This window comes from Scyliorhinus torazame, chromosome 14, assembly GCF_047496885.1.
Source record: "Scyliorhinus torazame isolate Kashiwa2021f chromosome 14, sScyTor2.1, whole genome shotgun sequence".
Lineage (NCBI taxonomy): Eukaryota > Metazoa > Chordata > Chondrichthyes > Carcharhiniformes > Scyliorhinidae > Scyliorhinus > Scyliorhinus torazame.
In genome coordinates this window covers 144,522,546-144,546,155 of record NC_092720.1, presented here as the reverse complement: position 1 = coordinate 144,546,155, position 23,610 = coordinate 144,522,546, and the positions used below count along the sequence as shown (strand labels likewise).

At 52.2% G+C, this 23,610-nt stretch overlaps 1 protein-coding gene across 2 annotated transcripts in view; it reads right to left on the bottom strand.

The window, feature by feature from the left end:
• ryk (receptor like tyrosine kinase) overlaps positions 1-23,610 on the bottom strand; it is a 492,414-nt gene that overhangs the window by 155,087 nt on the left and 313,717 nt on the right. For both annotated transcript variants that reach the window (XM_072474977.1, XM_072474976.1), the window contains one exon: positions 761-893. In XM_072474977.1, the coding sequence (XP_072331078.1) occupies positions 761-893 (133 nt within the window). The remainder of the gene's footprint in view (positions 1-760; positions 894-23,610) is intronic.

The following is a 23,610-nucleotide window of genomic DNA, read 5'->3' as shown; positions in this document are numbered from 1 at the left end:
AGTTGAGATGGTTATGAGATCTGTAAACTACTCATACAGCAACTACTTTCCTTTGCAATTTTTCATTTCCACCCAAACCATGATCATTTCTCATTATTGGATTGATTTAATCTTTCATTAACAGAGATACTCCACCTCCTTTTGTTGTTCCCATCTGTAAATCCAAAATGCCAAATACACTTGAATATTCAGGTCCCAGCCTAGGTCTCCTTGCAACCATATCTTTGGAATAGCTATCATATCATACAAGTGGATAGCACTGTGGCTTCACCAGCGCCAGGGTCCCAGGTTCGATTACCCGCTGGGTCACTGTTTGTGCGGTGTCTGCACGTTCTCCGTGTCTGCGTGGGTTTCCTCCAGGTGCTCCGGTTTCCTCCCACAGTCCAAAGATGTGCAGGTGAGGTGGATTGGACATGCTAAATTGCCCTCAGTGTCCAAAAAAGGTTGGAGGGATTATTGGGTTACGGGGACAGGGTGGAAGTGAGGGCTTAATTGGTCGGTACAGGCTTGATGGGCCGAATGGCCTCTTCCAGCACTGTATGTTCTTTCGAAGAGCAAACAGAATGCACAATTGTTTTTTTCCTATTGTGAACAATAAAGTTGGGTTTTCCCAGCCCTGTCACAGGGGATGCCGTGAGACATTCAAATGTCCATTGTACACTCGAGATAACAGATGCCACATGCTTTTTTTTTAGGTCCGGCATTCAACTATTGTATATAGGAAATGTAAAAAAAATAGTGCTATTACTAGTGCTGTTACCTGGGGATTGTTGGCCTCAGCAAGCTTGCACTGTCGAAGGAAGAGTTTCAAATTCCCCCAATTCATGTAGGGCAGCAGTACCAAGGGCCTCTCTCCATCCTCTATACAAACATGACTGATGGGCAGCAGGTTTCTGGTCAAAAAATTAGCAAAATATCAGTCACCACCAAACAACATAGTTTTACTACTTTCTATTTTCCAAACCAGCATACTGAACGCATTAACCCATGCAACAGGTGAACAGTTTTAGGCCCATAACATCAGACATGTTTCTCCGTTAGTGACAAATCGTCCTAAATAAGTTACAAGATTCAAATTTATAATTCAGTACATGAAGAAACTAAGTCAGAACGCCAGTGGAGGAATGGAATCCAAACAGTGATCTTAGTATGCATGGCATCTTACATAGCTCCTAGGAAATGTAATTTAATTCCTCAACAAAAATATAAAATGAAGAGTAGAAAGAGTGGGGCTGGTTTAGCACACTGGGCTAAATCGCTGGCTTTGAAAGCAGACCAAGGCAGGCCAGCAGCGCGGTTCAATTCCCGTACCAGCCTCCCTGAACAGGCGCCGGAATGTGGCGACTAGGGGCTTTTCCTAGTAACTTCATTTGAAGCCTACTTGTGGCAATAAGCGATTTTCATTTCATTTCATTTCATTTCAGAAAGGGCAAACTCAGTTTTTTCAGCCTGGAATTTTATTTATTATGTATTTTGGACAAGACCATGAAATATTATACACAACCCCTACTTAGCTATGCGGAGAGGCTGAATAGACTTAGACTGTTTTCATTTGGAAGACGGAGGTTGAGGGGCGGTCTACAAGATTATGAGGGGCATGGATAGATTGGATGGGCAGGCACTCTTTCCCAGGGTGGAGGGGTGAGTCACCAGGGGCATAGGTTTAAGGTCCATGGGGCAAAGTTTAGAGGAGATGTGCGAGGCAGGTTTTTTTACACAGAGGGTGGTGAGTGCCTGAAACATAGTGCCAGGGGTGGTTGTGGAAGCAGATACATTAAAAGTGTTCAAAAGGCATTTTGACAAATACATGGATTGGATGGGTATAGAGGGAAATGGCACCATAAGTACTGAAGATTTTGTTCAGTACAGGCTATGAGGGCTGAAGGGTCTATTCCTGTGCTGAATTGTTCTTTGTTGAAGCAGGCTTTAAAAGTGACTGGCACAATGACAATCAGACAGCACCGTATGAGGCAAAAGGAGAAAGATTATTTTTAAAGCAGCTTGGTTTTGGAGCTCACTATTAAAAACTAGAATGCTTAGGAATGCAGGAACAGGAGAGGGTATTATAGCTCCTCTAACCTGCCCCATCATTCATTGAGGCCGTGGCACATCTGTGAGCTAGATAAGTCACCAGTAAACTTTTAATACTTAATGAATTCAACTTTAGTAGACGGCATAGTGAACAAAGAACAAAGAACAAAGAAATGTACAGCACAGGAACAGGCCCTTCGGCCCTCCAAGCCCGTGCCGACCATGTTGCCCGACTAAACTACAATCTTCTACACTTCCTGGGTCCGAATCCCTCTATTCCCATCCTATTCATGTATTTGTCAAGATGCCCCTTAAATGTCACTATCGTCCCTGCTTCCACCACCTCCTCCGGTAGCGAGCTCCAGGCACCCACTACCCTCTGCGTAAAAAACTTGCCTCGTACATCTACTCTAAACCTTGCCCCTCTCACCTTAAACCTATGCCCCCTAGTAATTGACCCCTCTACCCTGGGGAAAAGCCTCTGATTATCCACTCTGTCTATGCCCCTCATAATTTTGTATACCTCTATCAGGTCTCCCCTCAACCTCCTTCGTTCCAGTGGGAACAAACCGAGTTATAGAATCATAGAAGTTTACAGCATGGAAACAGGCCCTTCGGCCCAACCAGTCCATGCCTCCCAGTTTTTACCATTAAGCTAGTCCCAGTTGCCCGCACTTGGCCCATAACCCTCTATACCCATCTTACCCATGTAACTATCCAAATGCTTTTTGAAAGACACAATTGTACCCGACTCTACTACTACCTCTGGCAGCCCATTCCAGACACTCACTACCCTCTGAGTGAAGAAATTGCCCCTCTGGGCCCTTCTGAATCTCTCCCCTCTCACCTTAAACCTATGCCCTCTAGTTTTAGACTCCCCTACCTTTGGGAAAAGATGTTGACTATCTACCTTATCTATGCCCCTCATTATTTTATAGACCTCTATAAGATCACCCCCAAGCCTCCTACGCTCCAGGGAAAAAAGTCCCAGTCTATCCAGCCTCTCCTTATAACTCAAACCATCAAGTCCCGGCAACATCCTAGTAAATCTTTTCTGCACTCTTTCTAGTTTAATAATATCCTTTCTATAATAGGGTGACCAGAACTGCACACAGTATTCCAAGTGTGGCCGTACCAATGTCTTGTACAACTTCAACAAGACGTCCCAACTCCTATATTCAATGTTCTGACCAATGAAACCAAGCATGCCGAATGCCTTCTTCACCACCCTGTCCACCTGCGACTCCACCTTCAAGGAGCTATGAACCTGTACTCCTAGATCTCTTTGTTCTATAACTCTCCCCAACGCCATACCATTAACTGAGTAGGTCCTGGCCTGATTTGATCTGCCAAAATGCATCACCTCACATTTATCTAAATTAAACTCCATCTGCCATTCGTCGGCCCACTGGCCTAATTGATCAAGATCCCGTTGCAATCCTAGATAACCTTCTTCACTATCCACTGTGCCACCAATCTTGGTGTCATCTGCAAACTTACTAACCATGCCTCCTAAATTCTCATCCAAATCATTAATATAAATCACAAATAACAGTGGACCCAGCACCGATCCCTGAGGCACACCACTGGTCACAGGCCTCCAGTTTGAAAAACAACCCTCTACGACCACCCTCTACTCTAAACCTTGCCCCTCTCACCTTAAACCTATGCCCCCTAGTAATTGACCCCTCTACCCTGGGGAAAAGCCTCTGATTATCCACTCTGTCTATGCCCCTCATAATTTCTGTCGTCCAGCCAATTTTGAATCCAATTGGCAACCTCACCCTGGATCCCGTGAGCTTTAACCTTCTGCAACAACCTACCATGCGGTACCTTGTCAAAGGCTTTGCTAAAGTCCATGTAGACAACGTCTACTGCACTGCCCTCATCTACCTTCTTGGTCACTCCCTCAAAAAACTCAATCAAATTTGTGAGACATGATTTTCCACGCACAAAGCCATGCTGACTGCCCCAAATCAGTCCTTGCCTCTCTAAATGCTTGTAGATCCTGTCTCTCAGAATACCTTCTAGCAACTTACCTACTACAGACGTTGGGCTCACCGGTCTGTAGTTCCCAGGCTTTTCCCTGCTGCCCTTCTTAAACAAGGGCACAACATTCGCCACTCTCCAATCTTCAGGCACCTCACCTGTGGCTGCCGATGATTCAAATATCTCGGTTAGGGGACCCGCAATTTCCTCCCTAGCCTCCCACAACATCCTGGGATACATTTCATCAGGTCCCGGGGATTTATCTACCTTGATGCGCTTTAAGACTTCCAGCACCTCCTCCTCTGTAATATGCACACTTCTCAAGACATCATTATTTATTTCCCTTAGTTTCCTAACATACATGCCTTTCTCCACCGTGAATACCGATGAGAAATATTCATTCAGGATCTCACCCAACTCTTGTGGCTCTGCACATAGATGCCCTTGTTGATCCTTAAGAGGCCCTACTCTGTCCCTAGTTACTCTTTTCCCCTTTATGTATCTGTAGAATCTCTTTGGATTCTCCCTTGCATTATTTGCCAAAGCAATTTCATGTCCCCTTTTTGCCCTCCTGATTTCCCTCTTAACTCTATTTCGACAATCTCTATACTCTTCAAGGGATCTACTTGATCCCAGTTGCTTATGTACGTCATATGCCTCCTTCTTCTTTTTGACCAGAGTCTCAATATCTCGAGTCATCCAGGGTTCCCTACTTCTACCAACCTTGCCCTTCATTCTAAAGGGAATGTGCTTACCCTGCACCCTGGTTAACACATTTTTAAAAGCCTCCCATTTACCAGCCGTCCCTTTGTCTGCCAATAGTCTCCCCCAATCTACCTCTGCAAGTTCCTGTCTGATACCATCAAAATTGGCCTTGCCCCAATTAAGAATTTTAACTCTTGGGCCAGACCTATCATTCTCCATAGCTATCTTAAAACTAATGGAATTATGGTCACTTGTCCCAAAGTGATCCCTCACTCGTACTTCTGTCACTTGCCCTTCCTTATTTCCCAAGACGAGGTCAAGTTTTGCCCCCTCTCTAGTCGGTCCATCCACATACTGAATGAGAAATTCCTCCTGAATACACTCAACAAATTTCCCTCCATCCAAGCCCCTAATGCTATGGCTGTCCCAGTCAATGTTGGGAAAGTTAAAGTCCCCTACTACTACCACCCTATTATTCTTGCAGCTATCTGTAATCTCCTTACATATTTGCTCCTCAAATTCCCGCTGACTATTTGGGGGCCTGTAGTACAGTCCTACCAAGGTGATCTCTCCCTTCTTATTTTTCAGTTTATTCTGAGTTTTGAGTTTATTCAACCGCTCCTCATAGCTAATGCCCTCCATACCAGGCAACATTCTGGTAAATCTCTTCTGCACCCTCTTTAAAGCCTCCACATCCTTCTGGTAGTGTGGCGACCAGAATTGAACACTATACTCCAAGTGTGGCCTAACTAAGGTTCTATACAGCTGCAACATGACTTGCCAATTCTTATGCTCAATGCCCCGGCCAATGAAGGCAAGCATGCCGTATGCCTTCTTGTCTACCTTCTCCACCTGCGTTGCCCCTTTCAATGACCTGTGTACCTATACTCCTAGATCTCTTTGACTTTCAATACTCTTGAGGGTTCTACCATTCACTGTATATTCCCTACCTGCATTAGACCTTCCAAAATGCATTACCTCACATTTGTCCGGATTAAACTCCATCTGCCATCTCTCTGCCCAAGTCTCCAAACAATCTAAATCCTGCTGTATCCTCAGACAGGCCTCATCGCTATCCGCAATTCCACTAACCTTTGTGTCGTCTGCAAACTTACTAATCAGACCAGTTACATTTTCCTCCAAATCATTTATATATACTACAAAGAGCAAAGGTCCCAGCACTGATCCCTGTGGAACACCACTGGTCATAGCCCTCCAATGAGAAAAGCATCCTTCCATTGCTACTCTCTGCCTTCTATGGCCTAGCCAGTTCTGTATCCACCTTGCCAGCTCACCCCTGATCCCGTGTGACTTCACCTTTTGTACTAGTCTACCATGTCAAAGGCCTTACTGAAGTCCATATAGACAACATCCACTGCCCTACCTGCATCAATCATCTTAGTGACCTCCTCGAAAAACTCTATCAAGTTAGTGAGACACGACCTCCCCTTCACAAAACCGTGCTGCCTCTCACTAATACGTGATGTGGAGATGCCGGCGTTGGACAGTGACATCTGACTAATACGTCCATTTGCTTCCAAATGGGAAGATCCTGTCTCGAAGAATTCCCTCCAGTAATTTCCCTACCACTGAAGTAAGGCTCACCGGCCTGTAGTTCCCGGGATTATCCTTGCTACCCTTCTTAAACAGAGGAACAACATTGGCTATTCTCCAGTCCTCCGGGACATCCCCTGAAGACAGCGAGGATCCAAAGATTTCTGTCAAGGCCTCAGCAATTTCCTCTCCAGCCTCCTTCAGTATTCTGGGGTAGATTCCATCAGGCCCTGGGGACTTATCTACCTTAATATTTTTTAAGACACCCAACACCTCGTCTTTTTGGATCTCAATGTGACCCAGGCTATCTACACACCCTTCTCCAGACTCAACATCTACTAATTTCTTCTCTTTGGTGAATACTGATGCAAAGTATTCATTTAGTACCTCGCCCTTTTCCTCTGGCTCCACACATAGATTCCCTTGCCTATCCTTCAGTGGGCCAACCCTTTCCCTGGCTACCCTCTTGCTTTTTATGTATGTGTAAAAAGCCTTGGGATTTTCCTTAACCCTATTTGCCAATGACTTTTCGTGACCCCTTCTAGCCCTCCTGACTCCTTGCTTAAGTTCCTTCCTACTTTCCTTATATTCCACGCAGGCTTCGTCTGTTCCCAGCCTTTTAGCCCTGACAAATGCCTCCTTTTTCTTTTTGACGAGGCCTACAATATCTCTCGTCATCCATGGTTCCCGAAAATTGCCATATTTATCCTTCTTCCTCACAGGAACATGCCGGTCCTGAATTCCTTTCAACTGCCACTTGAAAGCCTCCCACATGTCAGATGTTGATTTGCCCTCAAACATCCGCCCCCAATCTATGTTCTTCAGTTCCCTCCTAATATTGTTATAATTAGCCTTCCCCCAATTTAGCACATTCATCCTAGGACCACTCTTATCCTTGTCCACCAGTACTTTAAAACTTACTGAATTGTGGTCACTGTTACCGAAATGCTCCCCTACGGAAACATCTACCACCTGGCCGGGCTCATTCCCCAATACCAGGTCCAGTACCGCCCCTTCCCTAGTTGGACTGTCTACATATTGTTTTAAGAAGCCCTCCTGGATGCTCCTTACAAACTCTGCCCGTCTAAGCCCCTGGCACTAAGTGAGTCCCAGTCAATATTGGGGAAGTTGAAGTCTCCCATCACCACAACCCTGTTGTTTTTACTCTTTTCTAAAATCTGTCTACCTATCTGCTCCTCTATCTCCCGCTGGCTGTTGGGAGGCCTGTACAGTGGTTAACAATGCTGCACCATGGGTTCAATTCCGGTCTTGGGTGACTGTGTGGAGTTTGCACTTTCACCCCGTGTCTGCGTGGGTTTCTCTGGGTGCTCCGATTTCCTCCCATAGTCGAACGATGTGCAGGTTGGGCGGATTGGCCAAGATAAATTGCTCCATAGTGTCCAAATAAAAATGTGTGGGTTAGGTTCAGGGGTTGTTGGGATAGGGCAGGGGAATGTATTTGGGGTGGAGTGCTTTCAGAGGTTCGGTGCAGACTTGATGGGCCAAATGGCCTCCTTCTGCACTGTAGGCATTCTATGATTCCAGCTTGTGCAAAAAAAGAGAAATTCCCGGCTTGGGTCACTGTTTGTGTGGAGTCTGCACGTTCTCCCCGTGCCTGCGTGGGTTTCCTCCGGTGCTCCATTTTCCTCCCACAAGTCGCGAAAGACGTGCTGTTAGGTGAATTGGACATTTTGAAATCTCCCTCTGTGTAGCCGAGCAGGCGCCAGAATGGTAGCTTTTCACAGTAACTTCATTGCAGTGTTAATGTATGCCTGTTTGTGACAATAAAGATTCATAGATTATCATAGAATTTACAGTGCAGAAGGAGGCCATTCGGCCCATCGAGTCTGCACCGGCTCTTGGAAAGAGCACCCTACCCAAGGTCAACACCGCCACCCTATCCCCATAACCCAGTAACCCCACCCAACACTAAGGGCAATTTTGGAGACTAAGGGCAATTTATCATGGTCAATCCACCTAACCTGCACATCTTTGGCCTGTGGGAGGAAACCGGAGCACCCGGAGGAAACCCACGCACACACGGGGAGGATGTGCAGACTCCGCACAGACAGTGACCTAAGCCGGAATCGAACCTGGGACCCTGGAGCTGTGAAGCAATTGTGCTAACCACTATGCTACCGTGCTGCCCTAAATTATTATTAAGAATTCATTATTAAGGTTGACACGGGTGTTCGAACGCGAGGGAGACACGTGCGTCCGCGCGAGGGAGACACGTGCGTCCGCGCGAGGGAGACACGTGCGTCCGCGCGAGGGAGACACGTGTGTTCGAACGAGAGGTTGACACGGGTGTTCGAACACGAGGGAGACACGTGTTCGAGCAGGAGGGAGACACGTGTGTTCGAGCAAGTCGGAGACACGAGTGTTCGAGCGCGAGGGAGACACGCGTGTTCGAGCGTGAGGGCAATAAATGTGTTCAAGCGTGGGGGTGACAGGCGTGTGTGTGTGTGTGTGTGCAAGAGAGACAGGTGTGCACGAGCGCGAGGGAGATGCGTGCGTGCGAGCGTGAGGGAGACATGTGCGCTCGAGTGATAGGAAGATTTCTGTGTTCATGCGTGAGGGAGAAACGTGTGTTTGAGCGCGAGGGCGACACGTGTTTGAGCGCGAGGGAGACACGTGTGTTCGAGCATGAGGGAGACACCTGTGTTCGAGCGCGAGGGAGACACCCGTGTTCGAGCGCGAGGGAGACACCTGTATTCGAGCGCGAGGGAGACACCTGTGTTCGAGCGCGAGGGAGACACCTGTGTTCGAGCGCGAGGGAGACACCTGTGTTCGAGCGCGAGGGAGACACCTGTGTTCGAGCGCGAGGGAGACACCTGTGTTCGAGCGCGAGGGAGACACGTGAGTTCGAGCAACGGTGAGACGTCTGTGTTCCACCGAGTCGTGCCCATGTGTTCGAGGGAGAGGGAGACGATTGTGTGAGAGTGCGAGAGATGCAGAGGGGGAGACGCCTGCGTGTTTGAGTGCGTGTTTGTGCGCGAGGGAGACGCGTGTGTTCCAGCGCGAGGGAGACAAGTGTTCGAGCGCGAGGGAGACACCTGTGTTCGAGCGCGAGGGAGACACCCGTGTTCGAGCGCGAGGGAGACACCTGTATTCGAGCGCGAGGGAGACACCTGTGTTCGAGCGCGAGGGAGACACCTGTGTTCGAGCGCGAGGGAGACACCTGTGTTCGAGCGCGAGGGAGACACCTGTGTTCGAGCGCGAGGGAGACACGTGAGTTCGAGCAACGGTGAGACGTCTGTGTTCCACCGAGTCGTGCCCATGTGTTCGAGGGAGAGGGAGACGATTGTGTGAGAGTGCGAGAGATGCAGAGGGGGAGACGCCTGCGTGTTTGAGTGCGTGTTTGTGCGCGAGGGAGACGCGTGTGTTCCAGCGCGAGGGAGACAAGTGTTCGAGCGCGAGGGAGGCACGTGCGTTCGAGCACGAGGGAGACATGTGTGTTCAAGTGCGAGGGAGACACGTGTGTTCGAGCGCGAGGGAGACACGTGTGGTCCAGTGTCAGTGAGACACGTGCACCCGAGCGATAGGAAGATTTGTTGGTTCGAGCGTGAGGGAGACACGTGCATTCGTGCGTGAGGGAGACGCGTGTGTTCCAGTGCGAGGGAGACACGTGTTCTAGTGCGAGGGAGACACTTGTTCGAGCGCGAGGGAGACACGTGTGTTCGAGCGTGAGGGAGACATGTGTGTTCGAGTGTGAGGGAGACATGTCTGTTCGAGCGCGAGGGGGACACGTGTGTTCGAGCGTGAGGGAGACATGTGTTCAAGCAACGGTGAGATGTCTGGGTTCCACCGAGACGTGCCCGTGTTTTCGAGGGAGGGGGAGACGATTGTGTGAGAGTGCGAGAGACGCAGAGGGGGAGACGCTTGTGTGTTTGAGCGCGTGTTCGAGCGCGAGGGAGTCACGTGGGTTCCAGCGCGATTGAGACACGCATGTTCGAGCACGAGGGAGACACGTCTGGTCGAGTGCGAGGGAGACATGTGCACTCGAGCGATAGGAAGATTTGTTGGTTCGAGCGTGAGGGAGACACGTGCGTTTGTGCGCGAGGGAGACACGCGTGTTCCAGTGCGAGGGAGACATGCGTGTTCCAGTGCGAGGGAGACACGTGTTCCAGTGTGAGGGAGACAAGTGTTCGAGCGCGAGGGAGGCACGTGCGTTCGAGCGCGAGGGTGACACGCGTGTTCGAGCGCGAGGGAGACACATGTGTTCGAGCAACGGTGAGACGTCTGTGTTCCACCGAGACGTGCCCGTGTGTTCGAGGGAGAGGGAGACGATTGTGTGAGAGTGCGAGAGATGCAGAGGGGGAGACGCCTGTGTGTTTGAGCACGTGTTCCAGCGCGAGGGAGTCACGTGGGTTCCAGCGCGAATGAGACACGCGTGTTCGAGCACGAGGGAGACGTGTATTCAAGTGCGAGGGAGACACGTGTGTTCGAGCGCGAGGAAGACACGCGTGGTCCAGTGCGAGGGAGACATGTGCACTCGAGCGATAGGAAGATTTGTTGGTTCGAGCGTGAGGGAGACACGTGCGTTTGTGCGCGAGGGAGACACGCGTGTTCCAGTGCGAGAGAGACACGTGTTCGAGCGCGAGGGAGACAAGCATGTTCGAGCGCGAGGGAGACACGTGTGTTCGAGCATGAGGGAGACACGTGTGTTCGAGCACGAGGGAGACGCCTGTGTTCGAGCGCGAGGTAGACACGTGCGTTCGAGCACGAGGGAGACGCGTGTGTTCGAGTGCGAGGGAGACGCGTGTGTTCGAGTGCGAGGAAGACACGTTTGTTTGAGCGCGAGAAAGACACGTGTGTTCGAGCAACGGTGAGACGTCTGTGTTCCACCGAGACGTGCCCGTGTGTTCGAGGCAGAGGGAGACGATTGTGTGAGAGTGCGAGAGATGCAGAGGGGGAGACGCCTGTGTGTTTGAGCGTGTGTTAGAGCGTGAGGGAGACTCGTGTGTTTCAGCGTGAGGGAGACTCGTGTGTTTCAGCGCGAGGGAGACACGTGTTCATGCACGAGACATGTGTGTTCAAGCACGAGGGAGACACGTGTGTTCCAGCGTGAGATGACATGTGCACTCGAGCTATAGGAAGATTTGTTGGTTCAAGCATGAGGGAGACACGTGTATTTGAACGCGAGGGAGAAGTGTTCGAGCACGCCGGAGACACGTGTTCGAGCGTGAGGGCGTCACGTGTACTCGAGCATGAGGAAGACACGCATGTTCGAGTGCGTCTGAGCACGAGAGAGACATGTGCGCTCGAGCGATAGGAAGATTTGTGCGCTCGAGCGATAGGAAGATTTGTGCGTTCGAGCGCGAGGGAGACAAGTGTTCGAGCGCGAGCGAGACACGTGTGTTCGAGCGCGAGGGAGTTACGGTTGTTCGAGCGCGAGGGAGTCACGGTTGTTCGAGCGCGAGGGAGTCACGGTTGTTCGAGCGCGAGGGAGTCACGGGTATTCGAGTGCGAGCGAGACACGTGTGTTCGAGCAAGAGGGAGAAACGAGTGTTCAAGCGCGAGGGAGACACGTGTGTTAGAGCACGAGGGAGACACGTGTGTTCGAGCGCGAGGGAGACACGTGTGTTCGAGTGCGAGGGAGTCACGTGTGTTTGAGCGTGAGGGGGACACGTGAGTTCGAGCAACGGTGAGACGTGTGTTCCACCGAGTCGTGCCCGTGTGTTCGAGGGAGAGGGAGACGATTGTGTGAGAGTGCGAGAGATGCAGAGGGGGAGACGCCTGCGTGTTTGAGTGTGTGTTTGTGCGCGAGGGAGATGCGTGTGTTCCAGCGCGAGGGAGACAAGTGTTCGAGCGCGAGGGAGGCACGTGCGTTCGAGCACAAGGGAGACATGTGTGTTCAAGTGCGAGGGAGACACGTGTGTTCGAGCGCGAGGGAGACACGTGTGGTCCAGTGTGAGGGAGACACGTGCACCCGAGCGATAGGAAGATTTGTTGGTTCAAGCGTGAGGGAGACACGTGCATTCGTGCGCGAGGGAGACGCGTGTGTTCCAGTGCGAGTGAGACACGTGTTCCAGTGCGAGGGAGACACTTGTTCGAGCGTGAGGGAGACACGTGTGTTCGAGTGTGAGGGAGATATGTCTGTTCGAGCATGAGGGAGACATGTGTTCAAGCAACGGTGAGACGTCTGGGTTCCACCGAGACGTGCCCGTGTTTTCGAGGGAGGGGGAGACGATTGTGAGAGTGCGAGAGACGCAGAGGGGGAGACGCTTGTGTGTTTGAGCGCGTGTTCGAGCGCGAGGGAGTCACGTGGGTTCCAGCGCGAATGAGACACGCGTGTTCGAGCACGAGGGAGACACGTCTGGTCGAGTGCGAGGGAGACATGTGCACTCGAGCGATAGGAAGATTTGTTGGTTCGAGCGTGAGGGAGACACGTGCGTTTGTGCGCGAGGGAGACACGCGTGTTCCAGTGCGAGGGAGACATGCGTGTTCCAGTGCGAGGGAGACACGTGTTCCAGTGTGAGGGAGACATGCGTGTTCCAGTGCGAGGGAGACACGTGTTCCAGTGTGAGGGAGATAAGTGTTCGAGCGCGAGGGAGACAAGTGTTCGAGCGCGAGGGAGGCACGTGCGTTCGAGCGCAAGGGTGACACGCGTGTTCGAGCGCGAGGGAGACACGTGTGTTCGAGCAACGGTGAGAAGTCTGTGTTCCACCGAGACGTGCCCGTGTGTTCGAGGGAGAGGGAGATGATTGTGTGAGAGTGCGAGAGTTGCAGAGGGGGAGACGCCTGCGTGTTTGAGTGCGTGCTCCAGCGCGAGGGAGTCACGTGGCTTCCAGCGCGAATGAGACACGTGTGTTCGAGCACGAGGGAGACGTGTGTTCAAGTGCGAGGGAGACACGTGTGTTCGAGTGCGAGGGAGTCACGTGTGTTCGAGCGTGAGGGGGACACGTGTTCGAGCGCGAGGGAGACACGTTTGTTCGAGCGCGAGGGAGACACGTTTGTTCGAGCGCGAGGGAGACACGTTTGTTCGAGCGCGAGGGAGACACGTTTGTTCGAGCCGCGAGGGAGGCACGTGTTCAAGCGTGAGGGAAACACTTGTGTTCCAGTGCGAGGGTGACATGTGTGCTCGAGCAATAGGAAGATTGTGTGTTCGAGCGTGAGGGAGACACGTGTGTTCCAGTGTGAGGGAGACATGTGTTTGAGCGCAAGACAGACACATTTGTTCGAGCACGAGGGAGACACGTTTGTTCGAGCGCAAAGGAGGCACGTTTGTTCGAGCGCGAGGGAGACACGTTTGTTCGAGCGCGAGGGAGACACTTGTGGTCGAGCGCGAGGGAGACACGTGTGTTCGAGCACGAGGGAGACACGTGAGCTCGAGCGCGAGGGAGGCACGTGTGTTCAAGCGTGAGGGAGACACGAGTGTTCGAGTGTGAAGGACTGTGTGTGTGAGGGAGAGGGAGGTGCACGGTGTGTGTGTGAGGGAGAGAGATGCACTGTGTGTGTGTGAGGGAGAGAGATGCACTGTGTGTTTGTGTGAGGGAGAGAGATGCACTGTACGTGTGTGTGTGTGTGAGGGAGAGAGCTGCACTGTGTGTGTGTGCGCGAGGGAGAGAGATGCACTGTGTGTGTGTGAGGGAGAGAGATGCACTGTGTGTGTGTGTGAGGGAGAGGGAGGTGCACTGTGTGTGTGAGGGAGAGAGAGATGCACTGAGTGTGTGCGAGGGAGAGAGAGATGCACTTTGTGTGTGTGAGGGAGAGAGAAGCACCTTGTGTGTGTGAGGGAGAGAGAAGCACCTTGTGTGTATGAGGGAGAGAGATGCACTGTGTGTGTGTGAGGAAGAGAGAAGCATTTTGTGTGTGTGAGGGAGAGAGAGAGATGCACTGTGTGCGTGAGAGGGAGAGAGATGCACCGTGTGTGTGAGGGAGAGAGATGCACGGTGTGTGTGAGGGAGAGACAGATGCACTGTGTGTGTGTCAGGGAGAGAGATGCACTGTGTGTGTGAGGGAGAGAGAAATGCACTATGTGTGTGAGGGAGAGAGAGATGCAGTGTGTGTGTGAGGGAGAGAGAGATGCACTGTGTGTGTGTGAGGGAGAGAGATGCACTTTGTGTGTGAGGAGGAGGGAGGTGCACTGTGTGTGTGTGAGGGAGAGAGAGATGCACTGTGTGCGTGAGGATGAGAGAGATGCACTGTGTGTGTGAAGGGGAGAAATGCACTTTGTGTGTGTGAGGGAGAGACATGCACTATGCGCGTGAGAGATGTACTGTGTGAATGCGGAAGGGACGTGCACTGTGTGTGTGTGAGGGAGAGAGATGCACTGTGTGTGTGTGAGGGAGAGGGAGGTGCTCTGTGTGTGTGTGAGGGAGAGAGATGCACTGTGTGTGTGAGGGACAGAGAGATGCACTGTGTGTATGAGGCAGAGATGTGCACTGTGTGTGTCTGAGGGAGAGAGATGCACGGTGTTTTTGAAGGGAAGAGATGCAGTGTGTGTGTGAGGGAGATCGATGCACTTGTGTGTGTGTGAGGGAGAGAGAGAGATGCAGTGTGTGTGAGGGAGAGAGAGATGCACTGTGTGTGTGAGGGAGGGAGAGATGCACTGTGTGTGTGTGAGGGAGAGAGAGATGCAGTGTGTGTGTGAGGGAGAGAGAGATGCAGTGTGTGTGTGAGGGAGAGAGAGATGCACTGTGTGTGTGTGAGGGAGAGAGATGCACTTTGTGTGTGAGGAGGAGGGAGGTGCACTGTGTGTGTGTGAGGGAGAGAGAGATGCACTGTGTGCGTGAGGATGAGAGAGATGCACAGTGTGTGGGAGGGAGAGGGATGCACTGTGTGTGTGAAGGGGAGAAATGCACTTTGTGCGTGTGAGGGAGAGACATGCACTATGCGCGTGAGAGATGTACTGTGTGAATGCGGAAGGGACGTGCACTGTGTGTGTGTGAGGGAGAGAGATGCACTGTGTGTGTGTGAGGGAGAGGGAGGTGCTCTGTGTGTGTGTGAGGGAGAGAGATGCACTGTGTGTGTGAGGGACAGAGAGATGCACTGTGTGTATGAGGCAGAGATGTGCACTGTGTGTATGAGGGAGAGACGTGCACTGTGTGTGTCTGAGGGAGAGAGATGCACGGTGTTTTTGAAGGGAAGAGATGCAGTGTGTGTGTGAGGGAGATCGATGCACTTGTGTGTGAGGGAGGGAGAGATGCACTGTGTGTGTGTGAGGGAGAGAGATGCACTGTGTGTGTGAGGGAGAGAGAGATGCACTGTGTGAGTGAGGGAGAGAGATCCACTTTGTGTGTGTGAGGGAGAGACATGCACTTTGTGCGTGAGGGGGAGAGAGATGTACTGTGTGTATGCGGGAGAGACGTGCACTGTGTGTGTGTGAGGGAGAGAGATGCAGTGTGTGTGAGGGAGAGAGATGCACTGTGTGTGTGAGGGAGAGAGAGATGCACTGTGTGTGTGTGTGAGAGAGAGACGTGCACTGTGTGTGTGTGTGAGGGAGAGAGAGACACACTGTGTGTGTGTGTGAGGTAGAGAGAGATGCACTGTGTGTGTGAGGGAGAGAGATGCAGTGTGTGTGAGGGAGAGAGATGCAGTGTGTGTGAGAGGGAGAGAGATGCACTGTTGGTGGGAGGGAGAGAGATGCACTGTGTGTGTGAGGGAGAGAGATGCACTTTGTGTGTGAGGGAGAGAGATGCACGGTGTGTGTGAGGGAGAGAGAGATGCACTGTGTGTGTGAGGGAGAAAGAGATGCACTGTGTGTGTGTGAGGGTGAGAGATGCACTGTGTGTGTGTGTGAGGGAGAGAGATGCACAGTGTGTGTGTGTGAGGGAGAGAGAGATGCACTGTTGGTGGGAGGGTGAGAGATGCAGTGTGAGTGTGTGAGGGAGAGAGAAGCACCTGGTGTGTATGAGGGAGACACGTGCACTGTGTGTGTCTGAGGGAGAGAGATGCACTGTGTGTGTGAGGGACAGAGATGCACTGTGAGTGAGGGAGAGAGATGCACTTTGTGTGTGAGGGAGAGAGATGCACTGTGAGTGTGAGGGAGAGAGATGCACTTTGTGTGTGAGGGAGAGAGATGCACGGTGTGTGTGAGGGAGAGAGAGATGCACTGTGTGTGTATGAGGGAGAGAGATGCACTTTTGTGTGAGGGAGAGGGATGGACTGTGTGTGAGGGAGAGAAATGCACTGTGTGTGAGAGAGAGAGAGCTGCTGTGTGTGTGAGGGACAGAGAGATGCAGTGTGTGTGTGTGTGAGGGAGAGAGGTGGTGTGTGTGTGTGAGGGAGAGAGATGGACTGCGTGTGTGAGGGAGAGAGATGCACTGTGTGTGTGAGGGAGAGAGATGCACTGTGTGTGTGTGTGAGGGAGAGAGGTGGTGTGTGTGTGTGAGGGAGAGAGATGGACTGCGTGTGTGAGGGAGAGAGATGCACTGCGTGTGTGAGGGAGAGAGATGCACTGCGTGTGTGAGGGAGAGAGATGCACTGTGTGTGTGTGAGGGAGAGAGGTGCAGTGTGTGTGTGTGAGGGAGATAGATGCACTGTGTGTTTGAAGAGTACAGATGCACTTTGTGTGTGAGGGAGAGAGAGATGCACTTTGTGTGTGTGAGGGAGAGAGATGCAGTGTGTGTGTGAGGGAGAGAGATGCGGTGTGTGTGTGAGGGAGAGAGAGATGCACTGTGTGTGAGTGAGGGAGAGAGATGCACTTTGTGTGTGTGAGGGAGAGAGATGCACTTTGTGCGTGAGGGAGAGAGAGATGTACTGTGTATGCGGGAGAGACGTGCACTGTGTGTGTGTGTGAGGGAGAGAGAGATGCAGTGTGTGTGTGAGGGAGAAAGATGCAGTGTGTGTGGGAGGGAGAGAGATGCAGTGTGTGAGTGTGAGGGAGTTCGATGCACTTGTGTGTGTGTGAGGGAGAGAGAGATGCAGTGTGTGTGAGGGAGAGAGAGATGCACTGAGTGTGTGTGAGGGAGAGAGAGATGCACTTTGTGTGTGTGTGAGGGAGAGAGAAGCACCTTGTGTGTGTGAGGGAGAGAGAAGCACCTTGTGTGTATGAGGGAGAGAGATGCACTGTGTGTGTGTGATGAAGAGAGAAGCATTTTGTGTGTGTGAGGGAGAGAGAGAGATGCACAGTGTGCGTGAGAGGGAGAGAGATGCACCGTGTGTGTGAGGGAGAGAGATGCACGGTGTGTGTGAGGGAGAGACAGATGCACTGTGTGTGTGTCAGGGAGAGAGATGCACTGTGTGTGTGAGGGAGAGAGAAATGCACTGTGTGTGTGAGGGAGAGAGAGATGCAGTGTGTGTGTGTGAGGGAGAGAGATGCACTTTGTGTGTGAGGAGGAGGGAGGTGCACTGTGTGTGTGTGAGGGAGAGAGAGATGCACTGTGTGCGTGAGGATGAGAGAGATGCACAGTGTGTGGGAGGGAGAGGGATGCAGTGTGTGTGTGTGAGGGAGAGAGAGATGCACTGTGTGTGTGAAGGGGAGAAATGCACTTTGTGCGTGTGAGGGAGAGACATGCACTATGCGCGTGAGAGATGTACTGTGTGAATGCGGAAGGGACGTGCACTGTGTGTGTGTGAGGGAGAGAGATGCACTGTGTGTGTGTGAGGGAGAGGGAGGTGCTCTGTGTGTGTGTGAGGGAGAGAGATGCACTGTGTGTGTGAGGGACAGAGAGATGCACTGTGTGTATGAGGCAGAGATGTGCACTGTGTGTGTCTGAGGGAGAGAGATGCACGGTGTTTTTGAAGGGAAGAGATGCAGTGTGTGTGTGAGGGAGTCGATGCACTTGTGTGTGTGTGAGGGAGAGAGAGAGTGCAGTGTGTGTGAGGGAGAGAGAGATGCACTGTGTGTGTGAGGGAGGGAGAGATGCACTGTGTGTGTGTGTGAGGGAGAGAGATGCACTGTGTGTGTGAGGGAGAGAGAGATGCACTGTGTGTGAGTGAGGGAGAGAGATCCACTTTGTGTGTGTGAGGGAGAGACATGCACTTTGTGCGTGAGGGGGAGAGAGATGTACTGTGTGTATGCGGGAGAGACGTGCACTGTGTGTGTGTGAGGGAGAGAGATGCAGTGTGTGTGAGGGAGAGAGATGCACTGTGTGTGTGAGGGAGAGAGAGATGCACTGTGTGTGAGTGAGGGAGAGAGATCCACTTTGTGTGTGTGAGGGAGAGACATGCACTTTGTGCGTGAGGGAGAGAGAGATGTACTGTGTGTATGCGGGAGAGACGTGCACTGTGTGTGTGTGTGAGAGAGAGACGTGCACTGTGTGTGTGTGTGTGAGGGAGAGAGAGACACACACTGTGTGTGTGTGAGGGAGAGAGAGATGCAATGTGTGTGTGAGGGAGAGAGATGCAGTGTGTGTGAGGGAGAGAGATGCAGTGTGTGTGAGAGGGAGAGAGATGCACTGTTGGTGTGAGGGAGAGAGATGCACGGTGTGTGTGAGGGAGAGAGAGATGCAGTGTGTGTGTGTGAGGGTGAGAGATGCACTGTGTGTGTGTGTGAGGGAGAGAGATGCACTGTGTGTGTGTGAGGGAGAGAGATGCACTTTGTGTGTGAGGAGGAGGGAGGTGCACTGTGTGTGTGTGAGGGAGAGAGAGATGCACTGTGTGCGTGAGGATGAGAGAGATGCACAGTGTGTGGGAGGGAGAGGGATGCAGTGTGTGTGTGTGAGGGAGAGAGAGATGTACTGTGTGTGTGAAGGGGAGAAATGCACTTTGTGCGTGTGAGGGAGAGACATGCACTATGCGCGTGAGAGATGTACTGTGTGAATGCGGAAGGGACGTGCACTGTGTGTGTGTGAGGGAGAGAGATGCACTGTGTGTGTGTGTGAGGGAGAGAGATGCACAGTGTGTGTGTGTGAGGGAGAGAGAGATGGACTGTTGGTGGGAGGGAGAGAGATGCACAGTGTGTGTGTGTGAGGGAGAGAGAGATGGACTGTTGGTGGGAGGGAGAGAGATGCAGTGTGTGTGTATGAGGGAGACACGTGCACTGTGTGTGTCTGAGGGAGAGAGATGCACTGTGTGTGTGAGGGACAGAGATGCACTGTGAGTGTGAGGGAGAGAGATGCACTTTGTGTGTGAGGGAGAGAGATGCACGGTGTGTGTGAGGGAGAGAGATGCACTGTGTGTGTGTGGGAGAGAGATGCACTGTGAGTGTGAGGGAGAGAAATGCACTTTGTGTGTGAGGGAGAGAGATGCACGGTGTGTGTGAGGGAGAGAGAGATGCACTGTGTGTGTGTGAGGGAGAGAGATGCACTTTTGTGTGAGGGAGAGAGATGGACTGTGTGTGAGGGAGAGAAATGCACTGTGTGTGAGAGAGAGAGAGCTGCTGTGTGTGTGAGGGACAGAGAGATGCACTGTGTGTGTGTGTGAGGGAGAGAGGTGGTGTGTGTGTGTGAGGGAGAGAGATGGACTGTGTGTGTGAGGGAGAGAGGTGCAGTGTGTGTGTGTGAGGGAGATAGATGCACTGTGTGTTTGAAGAGTAGAGATGCACTTTGTGTGTGAGGGAGAGAGATGCAGTGTGTGTGTGAGGGAGAGAGATGCGGTGTGTGTGTGAGGGAGAGAGAGATGCACTGTGTGTGAGTGAGGGAGAGAGATGCACTTTGTGTGTGTGAGGGAGAGAGATGCACTGCGTGTGTGAGGGAGAGAGATGCACTGCGTGTGTGAGGGAGAGAGATGCACTGTGTGTGTGTGAGGGAGAGAGGTGCAGTGTGTGTGTGTGAGGGAGATAGATGCACTGTGTGTTTGAAGAGTAGAGATGCACTTTGTGTGTGAGGGAGAGAGAGATGCACTTTGTGTGTGTGAGGGAGAGAGATGCAGTGTGTGTGTGAGGGAGAGAGATGCGGTGTGTGTGTGAGGGAGAGAGAGATGCACTGTGTGTGAGTGAGGGAGAGAGATGCAGTGTGTGTGTGAGGGAGAGAGATGCGGTGTGTGTGTGAGGGAGAGAGAGATGCACTGTGTGTGAGTGAGGGAGAGAGATGCACTGTGTGTGAGTGAGGGAGAGAGATGCACTTTGTGTGTGTGAGGGAGAGAGATGCACTTTGTGCGTGAGGGAGAGAGAGATGTACTGTGTATGCGGGAGAGACGTGCACTGTGTGTGTGTGTGAGGGAGAGAGAGATGCAGTGTGTGTGTGTGAGGGAGAAAGATGCAGTGTGTGTGGGAGGGAGAGAGATGCAGTGTGTGAGTGTGAGGGAGTTCGATGCACTTGTGTGTGTGTGAGGGAGAGAGAGATGCAGTGTGTGTGAGGGAGAGAGAGATGCACTTTGTGTGTGCGAGGGAGAGAGATGCACTGTGTGTGTGAGGGAGTGAGATGCACTGTGTGTGTGAGGGAGAGAGAGATGCAGTGTGTGTGAGGGAGAGAGATGCAGTGTGTGTGAGAGGGAGAGAGATGCAGTGTGTGTGAGAGGGAGAGAGATGCAGTGTGTGTGTGAGGGAGAAAGAGATGCACTGTGTGTGTGAGGGTGAGAGAGATGCACTGTGTGTGCGTGAGGGAGAAAGAGATGCACTGTGTGTGTGTGAGGGTGAGAGATGCACTGTGTGTGTGTGTGAGGGAGAGAGATGCACTGTGTGTGTGAGGGAGAGAGATGCACTGTGTGTGTGAGGGAGAGAGAGATGCACTGTTTGTGGGAGGGAGAGAGATGCAGTGTGTGTGTGAGTGAGAGAGAGATGCACTGTGTGTGAGTGAGGGAGAGAGATGCACTTTGTGTGTGTGAGGGAGAGAGATGCACTTTGTGCGTGAGGGAGAGAGAGATGTACTGTGTATGCGGGAGAGACGTGCACTGTGTGTGTGTGTGTGAGGGAGAGAGAGATGCAGTGTGTGTGTGTGAGGGAGAAAGATGCAGTGTGTGTGTGGGAGGGAGAGAGATGCAGTGTGTGAGTGTGAGGGAGTTCGATGCACTTGTGTGTGTGTGAGGGAGAGAGAGATGCAGTGTGTGTGAGGGAGAGAGAGATGCACTTTGTGTGTGTGAGGGAGAGAGATGCACTGTGTGTGTGAGGGAGTGAGATGCAGTGTGTGTGTGAGGGAGAGAGAGATGCACTGTGTGTGTGAGGGAGAGGGAGATGCAGTGTGTGTGAGGGAGAGAGATGCAGTGTGTGTGAGAGGGAGAGAGATGCAGTGTGTGTGAGAGGGAGAGAGATGCAGTGTGTGTGTGAGGGAGAAAGAGATGCACTGTGTGTGTGAGGGAGAGAGAGATGCACTGTGTGTGCGTGAGGGAGAAAGAGATGCACTGTGTGTGTGTGAGGGTGAGAGATGCACTGTGTGTGTGTGTGAGGGAGAGAGATGCACTGTGTGTGTGAGGGAGAGAGAGATGCACTGTTTGTGGGAGGGAGAGAGATGCAGTGTGTGTGTGTGAGGGAGAGAGAAGCACCTGGTGTGTATGAGGGAGAGACGTGCACTGTGTGTGTCTGAGGGAGAGAGATGCACTGTGTGTGTGAGGGAGAGAGAGATGCACTGTGTGTGTGAGGGAGAGAGATGCACTGTGAGTGTGAGGGAGAGAGATGCACTTTGTGTGAGGGAGAGAGATGCACGGTGTGTGTGAGGGAGAGAGAGATGCACTGTGTGTGTGTGAGGGAGAGAGATGCACTTTGTGTGTGAGGGAGAGAGATGCACTTTGTGTGTGAGGGAGATAGATGGACTGTGTGTGAGGGAGAGAGATGCACTTTGTGTGTGTGTGAGGGAGAGAGGTGCTGTGTGTGTGAGGGAGAGAGAGATGCACTGTGTGTGTGTGTGAGGGAGAGAGATGGACTGTGTGTGTGAGGGAGAGAGGTGCTCTGTGTGTGTGAGGGAGAGGAAGATGCACGGTGTGTGTGTGAGGGAGAGGAGATGCACTGTGTGTGTGTGAGGGAGAGGGAGGTGCACTGTGTGTGTGTGGGGAAGAGAGAGATGCACTTTGTGTGAGGGAGAGAGATGCACGGTGTGTGTGAGGGAGACAGAAGCACCTGGTGTGTATGAGGGAGAGACGTGCACTGTGTGTGTCTGAGGGAGAGAGATGCACTGTGTGTGTGAGGGAGAGAGATGCACTGTGAGTGTGAGGGAGAGAGATGCACTTTGTGTGAGGGAGAGAGATGCACGGTGTGTGTGAGGGAGAGAGAGATGCACTGTGTGTGTGTGAGGGAGAGAGATGCACTTTGTGTGTGAGGGAGAGAGATGGACTGTGTGTGAGGGAGAGAGATGCACTGTGTATGTGAGAGAGAGAGGTGCTGTGTGTGTGAGGGAGAGAGAGATGCACTGTGTGTGTGTGTGAGGGAGAGAGATGGACTGTGTGTGTGAGGGAGAGAGGTGCTCTGTGTGTGTGAGGGAGAGGAAGATGCACTGTGTGTGTGTGAGGGAGAGGGAGGTGCACTTTGTGTGTGTGGGGAAGAGAGAGATGCACTGTGTGTGAGGGAGAGGAGATGCACTGTGTGTGTGTGAGGGAGAGGGAGGTGCACTGTGTGTGTGTGGGGAAGAGAGAGATGCACTTTGTGTGAGGGAGAGAGATGCACTGTGTGTGTGAGGGAGAGAGAGATGCACTGTGTGTGTGTGAGGGAGAGAGATGCACTTTGTGTGTGAGGGAGAGAGATGGACTGTGTGTGAGGGAGAGAGATGCACTGTGTGTGTGAGAGAGAGAGAGGTGCTGTGTGTGTGAGGGAGAGAGAGATGCACTGTGTGTGTGTGAGGGAGAGAGATGGACTGTGTGTGTGAGGGAGAGAGGTGCTCTGTGTGTGTGAGGGAGAGGAAGATGCACTGTGTGTGTGTGAGGGAGAGGGAGGTGCACTTTGTGTGTGTGGGGAAGAGAGAGATGCACTGTGTGTGAGGGAGAGGAGATGCACTGTGTGTGTGTGAGGGAGAGGGAGGTGCACTGTGTGTGTGTGGGGAAGAGAGAGATGCACTTTGTGTGAGGGAGAGAGATGCACGGTGTGTGTGAGGGAGAGAGAAGCACCTGGTGTGTATGAGGGAGAGGGAGGTGCACTTTGTGTGTGTGGGGAAGAGAGAGATGCACTGTGTGTGAGGGAGAGGAGATGCACTGTGTGTGTGTGAGGGAGAGGGAGGTGCACTGTGTGTGTGTGGGGAAGAGAGAGATGCACTTTGTGTGAGGGAGAGAGATGCACTGTGTGTGTGTGAGGGAGAGAGATGCACTTTGTGTGTGAGGGAGAGAGATGGACTGTGTGTGAGGGAGAGAGATGCACTGTGTGTGTGAGAGAGAGAGAGGTGCTGTGTGTGTGAGGGAGAGAGAGATGCACTGTGTGTGTGTGTGAGGGAGAGAGATGGACTGTGTGTGTGAGGGAGAGAGGTGCTCTGTGTGTGTGAGGGAGAGGAAGATGCACTGTGTGTGTGTGAGGGAGAGGGAGGTGCACTGTGTGTGTGTGGGGAAGAGAGAGATGCACTTTGTGTGAGGGAGAGAGATGCACGGTGT